General features: G+C 44.0%; 1 protein-coding gene across 1 annotated transcript in view; it reads right to left on the bottom strand.

Annotated features, from left to right (window-relative positions):
- LOC102871019 (tetratricopeptide repeat protein 23-like) overlaps positions 1 to 12,588 on the bottom strand; it is a 60,178-nt gene that overhangs the window by 24,124 nt on the left and 23,466 nt on the right. Inside the window, exons 4-5 of the mRNA XM_006896809.1 lie at positions 3,749 to 3,905; positions 1,148 to 1,273 (exon numbers count right to left, since the gene is read on the bottom strand). Coding sequence (XP_006896871.1) covers positions 1,148 to 1,273; positions 3,749 to 3,905 — 283 coding nt within the window. The remainder of the gene's footprint in view (positions 1 to 1,147; positions 1,274 to 3,748; positions 3,906 to 12,588) is intronic.

The raw sequence follows: 12,588 nt of genomic DNA, 5'->3' as shown, positions 1-12,588 counted from the left end.
CCATAATAGTCTATGTGTTTCCTACTGCCAAAGGGGCCCTTTAGAGTAGTGAGAGAAGATCTTCACCCTGAAACCCACAGCATCCCTTTTCAGTAGGAAGTAGCTAAGAGAATACGCCATCCCCTTTTCCTTATGAATCAGGATGAAGTTTCTCTCAGGGAGGAGTGATAGGGAATGACAAAGGACATACTGAGAAAGGAGATTAATCAGAACTGGCTTTGACAAGCACTGTGGCAATTGGACAATTAAAACAGACATTGGGGGGTGGGGAGAAGAATGAACTGGGGAGGAGGGTAGAGAAAATAGTGCAACAATGAATGAATGAATCCCCCCCCCCAAAAAAAAAGACAATGCTGGAAAGAGCAGGTCAGTGAGAGAGTTCAAGGAGATGGGCTGGTGCATGACTGCAGCTGTGGACTTGTACATGGCGGTGAACATGAGATGCGCTGACACATCACTGCAGCCATGGCCTTGCACATGGCGGTGATCATGAGATGGACTGGCACATGACTGTAGCTGTGGGCTTGTACATGGCGGTGATCATGTGATGCGCTGATACATCACTACAGCTGTGGCCTTGCACACGGCAGTGATCGTGAGATGGACTGGCACATGACTGCGGCTGTGGGCTTGCATACAGTTGTGATCGTGAGGGTGGCGTGGACAAGGCAAGGTCTATATCTGTTGTTCACAGGGGCCCTGTGATTCAGGGCTCAAATGATGGCACATTCCAACAACAGCAAAGGCCTCATGGTGACCAAGGATTAAAATGGGCACTGCACTTAAAGCACCAAGAACCGTTGTTTATCCAAAACCGTGAACCCACTGCTGAGTCAAGGTGGAGCCTAGAAAACAAAAAGTAGGACCGGCCTCCAGGTTTTCCAAGGCTGGCGGTCTCTACAGAAGATGGCAGCCACGTCTTTCCTGGGCAAGTGGCACACCTTTCAATTGAAGGAGACAGGTACTTTGACCACTGCACCACCAGAGCCCACATGCAAACAGCCTTTAGTAAATACAAGTTTGTTTATTAATATTTGGGTGTCCCATTATCTCCCCTGAATATTTCTCCTCTACTGAAGAATACAGAGACTGGTGTAAGCCAGGCCTCACTCCTGACAGCATCAGCACCTCGAAGCCCAGTGCTTACCTGCCCAAAGCGATGTTTATATCTTTCTCTGAGACTTTTATTCCACACATGTTTCTTTTATCTACCTCTCTCCGCTCCTTTATGCTTCTCTCTGCCTTCTGCAGGTTGAGGTAGGCCTCTCTGCCGGTGAACGAGTCAAGGAATATGGCAAGCACACACAGAGCTCCAGTCCCCAGTGACAGCACTTGATAAGCACACACAAAGGCCCCATGGGAAACGGAGCAGTGTTCGAAATGGGCACTCCGTCAGGGCCTCTGTTCCCCCAGCACATGCTGTCACAAAGAGAGAATTCTTTAGGAAAGAACAAGGGCCCTGGGTTTCCTTCAGTGGCTGCCTGATTCAGGCAGGGGTGGCAGGCCGTGGGAGAAACGAATGGAAACTTTAAATTACACTGAATTTCCTTTAGAGGCATCTCCTGTGTGACAGCAAGTATTTACTTTCCCAAGTTGGTTCCTATGAGCAGAATAAGAGAGGAACGAATTCTGCTGAAAGGGGCTTTCTGGGCCGTTTAGAAGGAATGTGCCAGCAAAGGCAGGGGTTTGTGAAAGGCAGGGAAGGAAATCCCCTGCATTTCCAAAGATCCTTCTAGTCCCTCCTTCTCAGTGGCCCTACTGAGAGGGCAACAGAGGACACAGCTTTGATTTTACCCGCTGAGCACTCAGCAGAGTATGGGAGGACCCGAGAAAAGAGAGGGGGGTCACATGGGCTCACAGAAAGCCCACCATCACTCATGAACATGAAATGTCCTGCACAGTGTCAAGTGGAGCTGGTCCCAAAAGGCAGACCTAATTGTAAGCTATTCGAAGAGGCACATTCAGCCGTTCTCTTCCTCGGGGGAGGTGGAGAACTGCTTATTCTCTGTATTTCACTTGGGCCTCTGGCTGGCTGCAAAAGCAGTACTATTAATTGTTGTAGTTGTTATTAGGTGCTTTCAAATTTAGTACAGCTCGTAGTGACCCTGTGAACGACAGATTGGAATCTCGTCCTATCCTGCCTCACAATCTTACACACCTGAGCCTATCGCTGCAGTCACCTGACAATCCATCTTCATGGGTGTCTTCCTCTCTTTTGCTTACCCTCCACACTTCGAAGCATGATACCCTTTTCCAATAGGATTGGACACCTGAAGAGCTTTAGCAAACTACCATGCACACACACCCAGACCTAGCAAACCAAGGCCTCTGTGGTGGGATTCGGAGATCAGTAATTCTCAAAGCTCTCCAGGGAATTACAGTGTGCAGCCTTCCTTGTCCAAAAGCACTTTGAATGACCCCCTACTTCCTCCCCTCCTTCACGACCACCTGCCACAGTCTTTCAGGCCTCATTCTTCTCATACTTTCCCCCTCACTACTGTACTTGGCATAACTGAAATGGCCTGACCTCGACTCTGTTTTCTCCTGAGTTCTTTTGTCAAGGTCTGACCTTGACTCTATGTTGTCCTGAGTTCCACTTCTGTTTCTAGGAAGGGAACCCATGACTACTGATGAGTAAACAGGGGAAGGACTACTTACTTTCAGAAGAAAGATTGAAAGTATACTAGAATAAACTTGCCTGCACATGTCCCTTGAGAAAACTCAGAATTCATTGTCCTGCTTAGGCAGGGACCAACTCTGAGTTGACCCTCCAGCAGTTTTTTAGAGGGTGTCCCTAAAGGTTTACTTTGAAAATTGAATCAGAAGACCTAACTAGCCAGAAGCATCTGTTTTTACTATTCAACCACTTAACTGTGTTGAGTCGGCTGTGACTCACAGGAGCCAGAGGATAGAGCAGAACTGCCCAGAGGGTTACCAAGGCTGCTAATCTTTATAGAATCAAACAGCTTTATCTTCCCTTCCTCCCCCAATCTCAACGAAAGGCTGGTGAGTTTGAAACATCTGCATTGAGCCTGGCAGTCAAGTATTTAAACACTGTGTTAAACAGGGCTCTTTCTCCCCTCCCTTGCCACTGTTGGTAATATTTAAGCCCCGCATGATCTCTGACTGGCAAAGCAGTCTGTAAATGCCTGTGATACCTCCATTCACAAATGGTAATACTATATCTCTAAACAATAAACCTCCCCCCCCCACCCCGCCTTTACTAAGCACAGACTTGAGGGAACTCTGGTGGCCTAGTGATCAGAAGCTATGCTGCAATTCTGAAGTCACATGGATGAATCCACCAGCTGCTTGATGAGAGAAGGATGGACAACCTCCTCCTGTGTGATTAACTGCCTCTGAAAACTCACCCGAGGTTCAGCTATGGGTCAGTTCTGAATCAGTGCACACAACAACAAGCAGACTCCATGATGTTGTTCTACAACATTCCCAACGTCAGTTTTCTTGGGTAACCAAGGTAGAGAATGACAGCTTCAGGAATCTTTCAACTGGCTAATTGGGGCTAGAGATGCAACCCAAGGGAGACCGCTGGGGACTCTGTACCTACATGAAGTAGAAGCAGACATAGGAGACGTGTTCCAGGGGGAGATAAAAGGTTCTTAACTGGCTTGAGTCTTGGAACAGAGCTGCGGGGTTCTGGCTTAACCTCTCATGCTGAAGCAAAAGCACCCATCTGGCAGGTCCAGCCTAGGGCCCTGACACTGGACCCGAGGGAAGAGGAGGATATCGGTTCTGCAGAAGCGAGACCATGCCCAGAGTGTAGTAGAGCACCACCAGGGTTTCCACGATTTCCTTCCTCTCCTTGCTTGCGGTCATGTTTCCATTCCAGGTCAGCAGGATGCTCCTGGCTGACTCAGCGTGTTTCTTGGCCTGAGCTGGAAGGCCTGGAGGAGTTTGTGGGTGGGTGACAAGAAACAGAATAAAAAGACATTATTCAGTGATAGCCTGTGGGAGGACTAAAGGACAATGTGATTATTATTATATGGTCTATTATCCATAGCTATTGAATCAGAGTTCACTCAAAACAGGCTCTCCACTGAGCTTCCAAAGCTGTGAATTGCATGGGAACAGACTGCCCATTTCCCCCCTGTAAGTGGCTGGTGGATTCAAACTGCCAGAGAGGTGGTCCTTAGGCTAGCAGCGCAACGCTCTACAGACTACACCACCAGAGCCCCCTACACTGTGTACAGGAAACCGAAACAGAGTGTTCCACCAAGCATCCAACTGTATGCTGTTAGGTGCTGTTGGGTCCAATATGACTACAGTGATCCTGTGAACAAAAGATCTGAACCTTGTCCTTTCCTGTGCCATCCTCACTCTTATTGACACATTGGAGCCTATTTCAGTAATCACAGTGTTAATACACCTAGTTGAGGGTCTTCCTTTCTTTCGCTGACCCTCCACCTTTCTGAGCATCATGTCCTTCTCCAAGGAATAATCTCTCCTAACAACATGCCTGAATTAAGTGAGGCAAAGCCCATCAAAGAGCACTCTGGTTGCACCTTCTACAAGACATACCTGTTTGTTCTCTTGGTCGTCCATGTGATGTTCAGTGCTCTTCTCCAATACCACAGCTCAAAAGCATCAATTCTTCTGTCTTCTTTATTCATTGTCCAGCTCCCAGATGCACAGCAAGTGATTAGAAAGACCATGAATCAGACACACCTTAGCCCTCAAAATAGCTCCTTAATAATTTGGAGATGTTCCTAGCTGCAAACTTTCCCAGCACAATCTGTCTCCTGATTTCCTGACTGCCAGTACCAAGGGTGTTAATTGTGGATCCAAGCAACATGAAGTTGTTTAAAGTTTCAATCTTTTCTCCATCAATTAATGGCTTACTTGTCAAGTGGTAAGAATCTTTGTTTTCTTGACACTGAGATGCAATCCATACCAAAGGCTGTATTTTTCTTATTTTCTGTAACAAGTGCATCAAGTCCTCCTCACTTTCAGCAAGCAAAGTTGTTCCATCTGCATAATTCAGGTTATTAAGGAGTCTCCCTCCATTCTTGATGCCACATTCTTCTTTATAGAGTCCAGATTCTCAAATAATTTTCTCAGCATACAGATTGAGTAAGTATGGAGAGAGAATGCAATCCTGACACATTCCCTTCTTAATTTTGAACCACGTTCTCTTGCTCTGTTCACACAACAGCCTCCTGAGTGCTCTGGAATTCCCATTCTTCTCAATGTCAGCCACAACTTGTTATAATCCACAGAGTCACAGCCTTTGCATAGTAAACAAAGCACAAATAGACATTCTTCTGGTATTCTTGACTTTCGGTCAGGATCCATCTGACATCAGCAGTAATATCCCTGGTACCACAGCCTCTTCTAAAACATGCTTGAACTTCTGGAAGTTCCCTATCTCTATACTGTTCTAGTTGTTTTTGAATGATCTTCAGCAGTATTTTGCTTGTAGTTTTTACATTACTGATATTTTTTATGTTGTTGTTGTTGTTGTTGTTGTTATGTGCCATCGTGTCGCCTGCGACTCATAGCAACCCTATGTACAACAGCCCTAAACTCCGCTCTGTCCTGTGCCAATCGCACTGTCTCCGACACTCCCATCCCAATTATCCCAATCACTGAATCAATCCACCTCATAGAGGGCCTTCCTCTCCTGCACTGTCCCTCCACCCTCCCAAGCATGATGTCCCTCTCCAAGGACTGGTCTCTCCTCACAACATGTCCAAAGTATGTTAGACAGAGCCTCAGAATCCTTGCCTCCAAGGATCCACCCGGTTTAATCCTTTCCAGGATAAATCTGTTTGTTTTCCTAGCAGTCCATGGTATTCTCAGTACTCTTCTCCAGCACCACAGCTCAAAGGCATCAGTTCTCCTTCTATCCTCCTTGGTCATTGTCCAACTCTCTGATGCATAACAGGTGATTGCGAAGACCATGGCCTATATCAGACACACCTTAGTCTCCAAAGAGACACCATTGCTCTTCAGCACTTTGGAGAGGTCCCTAACAGCAAACTTTCCCATGGCAATGTGCCTTTTAATTTCCTGGGCCTGCAATATGTAGATGATATAATTTTTCAAAAAATGATGACTTAATGCACTTACTGATGAAACTCCAAAAATTATAGTCTCCCGTATGGATTACATCTCAACAATGAGCAAACAAAAATCCTCACAGGTGGACCAACAAGTAACATCATGATAAGTGGAGAAAAGATCGAGTTACCAGGAAGTTCATTTTGCCTTAATCCATAAACTATGCCCATGGAAGCAGCAAATATCAATCAACGTACTGAAATGGGTAAATCTGCTGACAAGGATCTCTTTTTAAAGCGCCAAAGCGTAAAGTTTTTGCTGTGAAGATTAAAGTGCACCTGACCAAACCTATGGTATTTTCAACCACCTCAAACACATGTGAAAACTGGACAAAGAATAGCAAAGGCTGAAGAACTGATGCCTTTGCATCAATTGGAAGAACACTAAGTGTACCATTGACTGGCAAATCTGTCTTAGAAGAAGAGTTTAGAAATGAGGACAGGGAGGCTTTTTCTCACATATTTTGGGCATGTCATCAGGTCTAGTCTCTGGAGGAAGATCTCATACTTGGTAATGAAGAGGGTCAGTGATGAAGAAGAAGACCTTCAATGAGACAGATACTGGCACAGTAGGTATAAAACAGGTTGAATAAAGGTTAAAGGCTTGTGGAACAGAGTCTCCCTCCACTCTGGAAGTCAGCTGGCTAAGCAGGTGGGATGGCTGGTGCCTCCATGGCGGCTCCTCTTGGTAGCAGTCAGGCAAGGGAAATTTCTGGGGTTTTTTGCATTGTGTGTTACTATCCATTTTAGGCCTTCAAAGGTGGGTGGCCGACCGGCCCTGACCCCTCAAGAAAGGGTAATTAAGTGTGGGGTCGAGCCTGTGAGCCTGCTCCAGGCCCACGCCTCAAATCCCATCAGGCCCTCAGGCCTGCCTTTAATTGTTTTTGGTGAAATATTCTTCTAGGTTGTGTAACCCTGGTATGTTCACTTGCTGTACAGAGGTAGCTCGTGGTTGCTGTTAAGCTGAATAGTGTTAAATACTGTTAGCCATGGTGGACAGTGGTGAAGCTCCCTGATGAAAACAAGCTTGGAAGGAGGAGTGGCATCCATTTCCTCAATAGCTTGCCTCTGGAAACCTATGAACCTGGAGAAGGACAAAAGTTATACAGGAAGTGTCCAGGACTTTCGTTCATATGGTCGTTATGAGTGGCCTGCGACTCGATGGCACTTAACAACCACAACAATAAAGGTGAGGGTTGTGAGGATGGTGCAGGACTGGGCAAGGTTTCATTTTTTTGTCAAGGACTGCTATGAGTCAGAGGAGACTTGATTGTGTTGGCTGTATTGCTTAGTTGTTGTATGCCATGAAGTTGAAATCAGCCTATAGCTAGCTCCCCAGCAGGTTTTCAAAGGTAGTAAATTTTATGAGAGGAGATTACCCACCTTTTTCCTGCAGAGCAGCTGGTAGATTTGTCAGCTTTCTCTTGGGCCTGGAAGCCTGAGAGAATAAATCACCGCTCTCCTAAAACCCAGCCTTAAATCACAAGGCCAGTTACATCAACCCCCCAAGGGAACAGAAAACAGAAGAAAGAAGACAGCTAGTTGGCCAGAAGACATGTAGGCCCTGAGGCCAAAGAGGGCAGGGCTAGGCAGCAAGTAAGCTGCTGGATCAAGTAACATTTCCTAGTGACTATTGTTGTTAGGTATTATAGAGTCAGAACTGACCCACAGCTGACCCTCTGGCAGTTAATGAGAGGCCATTAATCACATGGGAGGAGACTGTCCATTCTTCTCTCATGGAGCAGCTGGTGGCCTCAAATTGTGTGCCTTTGGGATTGCAGTGCAGCTTCTTGCCAGTTGGTCACCAGAGCTCTCTTCCTGTTGACTAGAAACTATAAATATCTCTGGTTTACTCTTTGTCTATGTTGATGCCACATTGGGTCTTAACCTGCTTACATCTAGGTGTTAATTGAACAGCATGTTGCTACACACAGTCTCCAGTGTTGTTTGTCAGCACAGTCTCTGGGTTTGAACTAATTAAGGAAGACAAAACCGGAACCTTTCATTTGGTGCTGAAACCCGGAACTAACAACACTAATCCCTGTGTCACTTACCCCTGTTGAAGCAAGTTCTAAGCCAACCCTATGAATACTAGCCTAAAATGGACTGCTCTAATAGGTTCTCTTATTTGAGACCCACACTTCCTTTTGGTTGTCTCATAAATGGCAGGTACTTATTTCCTTAGCACTATTAAACCTGGATTCTTTATACTCCCCAGTCAGGCAATGTGTATGTGACAACCTGTGCAGAGAAAAAGTCTTTGCCTCAAGCTGCCAAACATCCCAGACAATGCTTCTGCTCCAAAACCAAAATAATACCAAACCATCTCCCAAAACTACCCCAAAAATTAATTTTCTCAATTTAAAGTGTTCACATCTTCCCTTGTGTGAGTTTGAATGAATTAAGGAGCCAATCAGTGCAGCTGCTTACCACCAGAGCTCCTAGACTTGATTGAATTGGGAAAGTCTGCTGTAAAGGAACTCTCCAAAGTACTGAGCAGCAATGATGTAAGTTTGAAGACCAAGGTGCACCTGACTCAAACCATGGTATTCTCCAGCACTTTCTATGTGTCTGAGAAATGGACAATGAATAAAGATGACATAAGAGTTGATGCCTTTGAGTTGTGGTACTGAAGAAGAAGGCTAAATAGTCCATGGATTGAGAACAGAACAAATAGATATTAAAAAATTAGTTGACCATAGATTAAATAAAAAAAAGAAACAACCAAAAAAACCTAAACAACAACAACCCAACCAGATATGTCTTAGAAAAGGGGAAGCCAGAGTTCTCCTTAGAGACAAGGATTGTGAAACTTCATCTCACATACTTCGGGCATGTATTTAGGAGAGTTATTTCTTCGAAAGGAACAACATGCTTGCAAAGTTCAGCAAAAGAGACATCACTCCAGTGAGATGGATTTACAGTGATTAAAAAAATTGGGCCTAGTATGTCAGAAACAATGAGAATGGTGCAGGATGGGACAAGTTTCAGTCTGTTATTCATAGGGTCACTATGAGTTGGAGTCAATTCAAGGGCACCTAACAATAACAACAATAACAAGTAATGACTGACAAACTTGGCTGTATATGAGAATTACCTGGAAAACTTTTAAGGGATTCAGATTCCTCAGGCCTCTTGAATTAAGGAATCTCCAGAGGAATGGACCCAGACATCCATATTTTTAATGAACTCTGTAAGAGATTCATATGCAGCCATCTTTATATTAGTCAATGACTTCTAGAAGTTAGTTGAAGACTAAATTGTGCTTGACTAAAGCCATGGCCTTTTCAACCACTTGCTAGGAATCTGTAAGTTGAACAATGAATAAGTACGGCAGAAGAAGAAATGATGCCTTTGAGTTGTAGTGTTGGAGATGAGTACTAAATATCCCATTCTATGGGAAACCAGTGACAGAATGGAGATTTGATCATCCGATTCCCAGTTCTGATGCTAATGTCATGTGGCCTTTTCAACTTTCAAAGCTCCTTCATGCTCCAAATGGAAAATGACAGCAATAATTGCAGAAGCTGCCCCTTTTACAGAAAATATGAAAATGGTGCAGGAACCAGATAGGTTATGCCATGGAGAACTGGGCTTTAAGCTTTCTGGAAATGGAATTTTATAATTACAGAGCTTACAGATGTAATTACTTCCATCTGGTGGGGTTTTTTGGGTTCAGGATGAAGCTAGTGATAGTAATTGGTCACATATATAAAAGAATCCAATTTCTAAATGCAGTGAGGCCCCTCACTTGAAGGCAAAGGGAGTAACAAACTCCAGCTAGAGAGAACATGAGAGGTTTTCTCTGATGAAAAAGGGGAGGCCCTGGGGAAAGAGATAGGCCAGTAGAGGATATTTTTTAGCAGTTACTCTCCTGAAAACAGTAATAGTTGGCATTTTTTCTAGTCTCCTCCCTGCTGGCACCCAACGCTGGAAAGCATGCCTTTTACTACCAAGCAGCATCAATGTGCCCCTAATCCTGGTCACATATTCCTTCCTTTACTTTACAACTCTAGGCCTATTCTTTCTATTCAGCTTATACTGCTTCTGGCCCCTGGAACTTGATTTTACAGTCTGGTTGCAAGCCAAGGGTTGCCTGTAATGCTTGCAGCCTTCATTATGTTCCAAATTTGTTGGAGTTACTTAATAAGTTGAAACAAGGGAATGGGGGAATAAAGCCTTCTATGGGGGGAGGGCCAGTTTGTGAAAAAGATATAATTCTTGGAAAGGTGGAGTGTCAGTGTAAGAGAGGAAGACTCTCAACAATAGGGGTTGACACAGTGACTATAACTCTGAGCTCCAGCATATCAGAGATAATGAGGATGGATAAGGACAGGGAAGGGTTTGGATCCATTGCTCTAGGGCTGCTGTAAGTCATAGTCAACTCTATGGCACATAAGAGCAACAACAACAGAAAACTCAGGGAGTTCTGGTGATGTGGCCCTTAGGAAGCTTCACTGCTAACACAGTGGCAGTAACTCTCTGGTGGTTCAAATCTACCAGCAGCTCTGAGGGAGAAAGATGAGTAATGTCTTCTTGTGATTTACAGCCTCCCAAAAACCCTCTGAAGGGTAAGCTATGAGTGGGTTCAAACTAGATGGCAATGAATGAGCGAGTGAGATAACTAAGACAACAAGCTATGCTTCTGCATGCACTTGGAGTCTGGGGTAGGGCCCCTGTCAGGACCTCGTTGTTTTGTAGTGTCACCTATGCATCATTAATACCCCAAATAATGAGATAGTTCCTTTTTTAACTATTGTTGAAAATATGGAATATCAGCTAATCAGATGGTTGGTAAATGAAGAGTAAAGGTGTGTTACTATTATACAAACCAATAACCTTTTACACATTCTATTTTGCCAAGACCCAATATTTTATCTTTCTTTCTAAAAGTGAGGAAGACTTGAGGTACCTTGCTACAAAAGATCAAGGACTACAGTCTTCAATATAAACTATATCTCAACACCAAGACAACAAACAAACAAACAAACTCTTACCACTGGGCCAATAGGTAACATCATGATATATATCTTGACTGACATCCAAGATTTATTTCTCTTGGATCCACTCCCTTGCTACCAGCAGTCCAAAAATCAAAAGATGTGTTGCATGGGGAAGATGTGCTGTTAAGGACCTATTCAGGGTGATGAGGAACAACAAGATCAGTTTAAAGACTAAGGTGCACCTGATTCAAGTCATGATATTTTCAATCACTTCCTGTGCATCTGAAAGCTGGGCAATGGACAAGGATGATAGAAGAAGCATTGATACCTTTGAGTTGTGGTGTTAGAGAAGTATCCTGAATATCCCATGGACTGTCAAAAAGAAAAACAAGTATGTTGTGGAGAAAATGCAGCTAGGGTGCTCCTTAAAGGCAAGGATGATGAAACTTTATCTCACTTTGGGCATGCTGTTAGGAGGAGATAGTCTTTTGGGAAAAGGTGGAGAGTGAGAGAAAGAGGAAGACCTCAACAAGATGGATCAACACAATGACTGTGGGAATGGCCTTGAGTATATCGGAGATGGTGAGCTTGGCTCAGGTCAGGGTAAGGTTTGGATTCATTTTTCACAATGATTTTTGCAGCCCTAACAACAACAACAACAACAACAACAATTCTCATACTATTGAACTGTGATCCAGGAAGCACCAAAAGAAGGTGGAAGGAGTGCACAGAGTCACTGTATCAAAAAGAATTGGCTGACACAAAAGAATTTCATGCAACAACATATATTCAAGAGGCATATATTCAACAACATATATTCAAGTGATGAAGGAGGAAGGTCAAGCTGGTCCAAAGGAATTCTGAAGGACATGCAGTAGAAGTGCATTCAGTATTTTCTTGGCTGTAAATTATGGAAGCAGATTACTAGGCCTTTTTCCTGCTATACCAGAGTGGTCTTGACCCACAAAACTTTCCATTAGTAAATGCAAACCATCTGCACTACACTCAAGAACTTATAAGTTTTTTACAATGTTTGTTTGTTTCTTTGTTTTGCTAACTCTTCATCAGGGTCCTACTCTCTCTGAGCATCCCCGACTGGTACAAATGTACTTAGCTAACCAAGAGCTTAGAGATTCTAGTATATACAGAGGCATCAGAAGAAAGGCCTGGTGGTCTACTTCTGACAAATCAGCCACAGAACACCCTATTCTAACATACACAACATCTCCATGAATTGGACTTGACTTGATGGCAGTGACAACAAATGTTCTTAGGGCTTTTTCTTCCATTGGTTCTTTCATAATGTGACTGTTACAGGCAATTTAATCTCATTTTTCCTTCATGGGTATAATCAAATCTATAACTTTAACCTTGGTCTCCATGCTTATAATTTCTATTTGCCTTCTGTAAAAAGACTGACACAACACAGAGGTGGTGAAGTCTGACTTCTACCCATTCCATAAAGAGGAATTTGTTCCCATCAACAATATCCATAGTACCATACAAAATAGCTACCATTTGACCCAGCAATTCCACTACTGGGAATATACCCTGAAGAGACCATA

This window comes from Elephantulus edwardii, unplaced genomic scaffold (assembly GCF_000299155.1).
Source record: "Elephantulus edwardii isolate Elephantulus edwardi_28Jun2011 unplaced genomic scaffold, EleEdw1.0 scaffold00191, whole genome shotgun sequence".
NCBI lineage: Eukaryota > Metazoa > Chordata > Mammalia > Macroscelidea > Macroscelididae > Elephantulus > Elephantulus edwardii.
The sequence above is the reverse complement of the archived record's forward strand: the minus strand, read 5'-3'. Positions and strand labels throughout refer to the sequence as shown.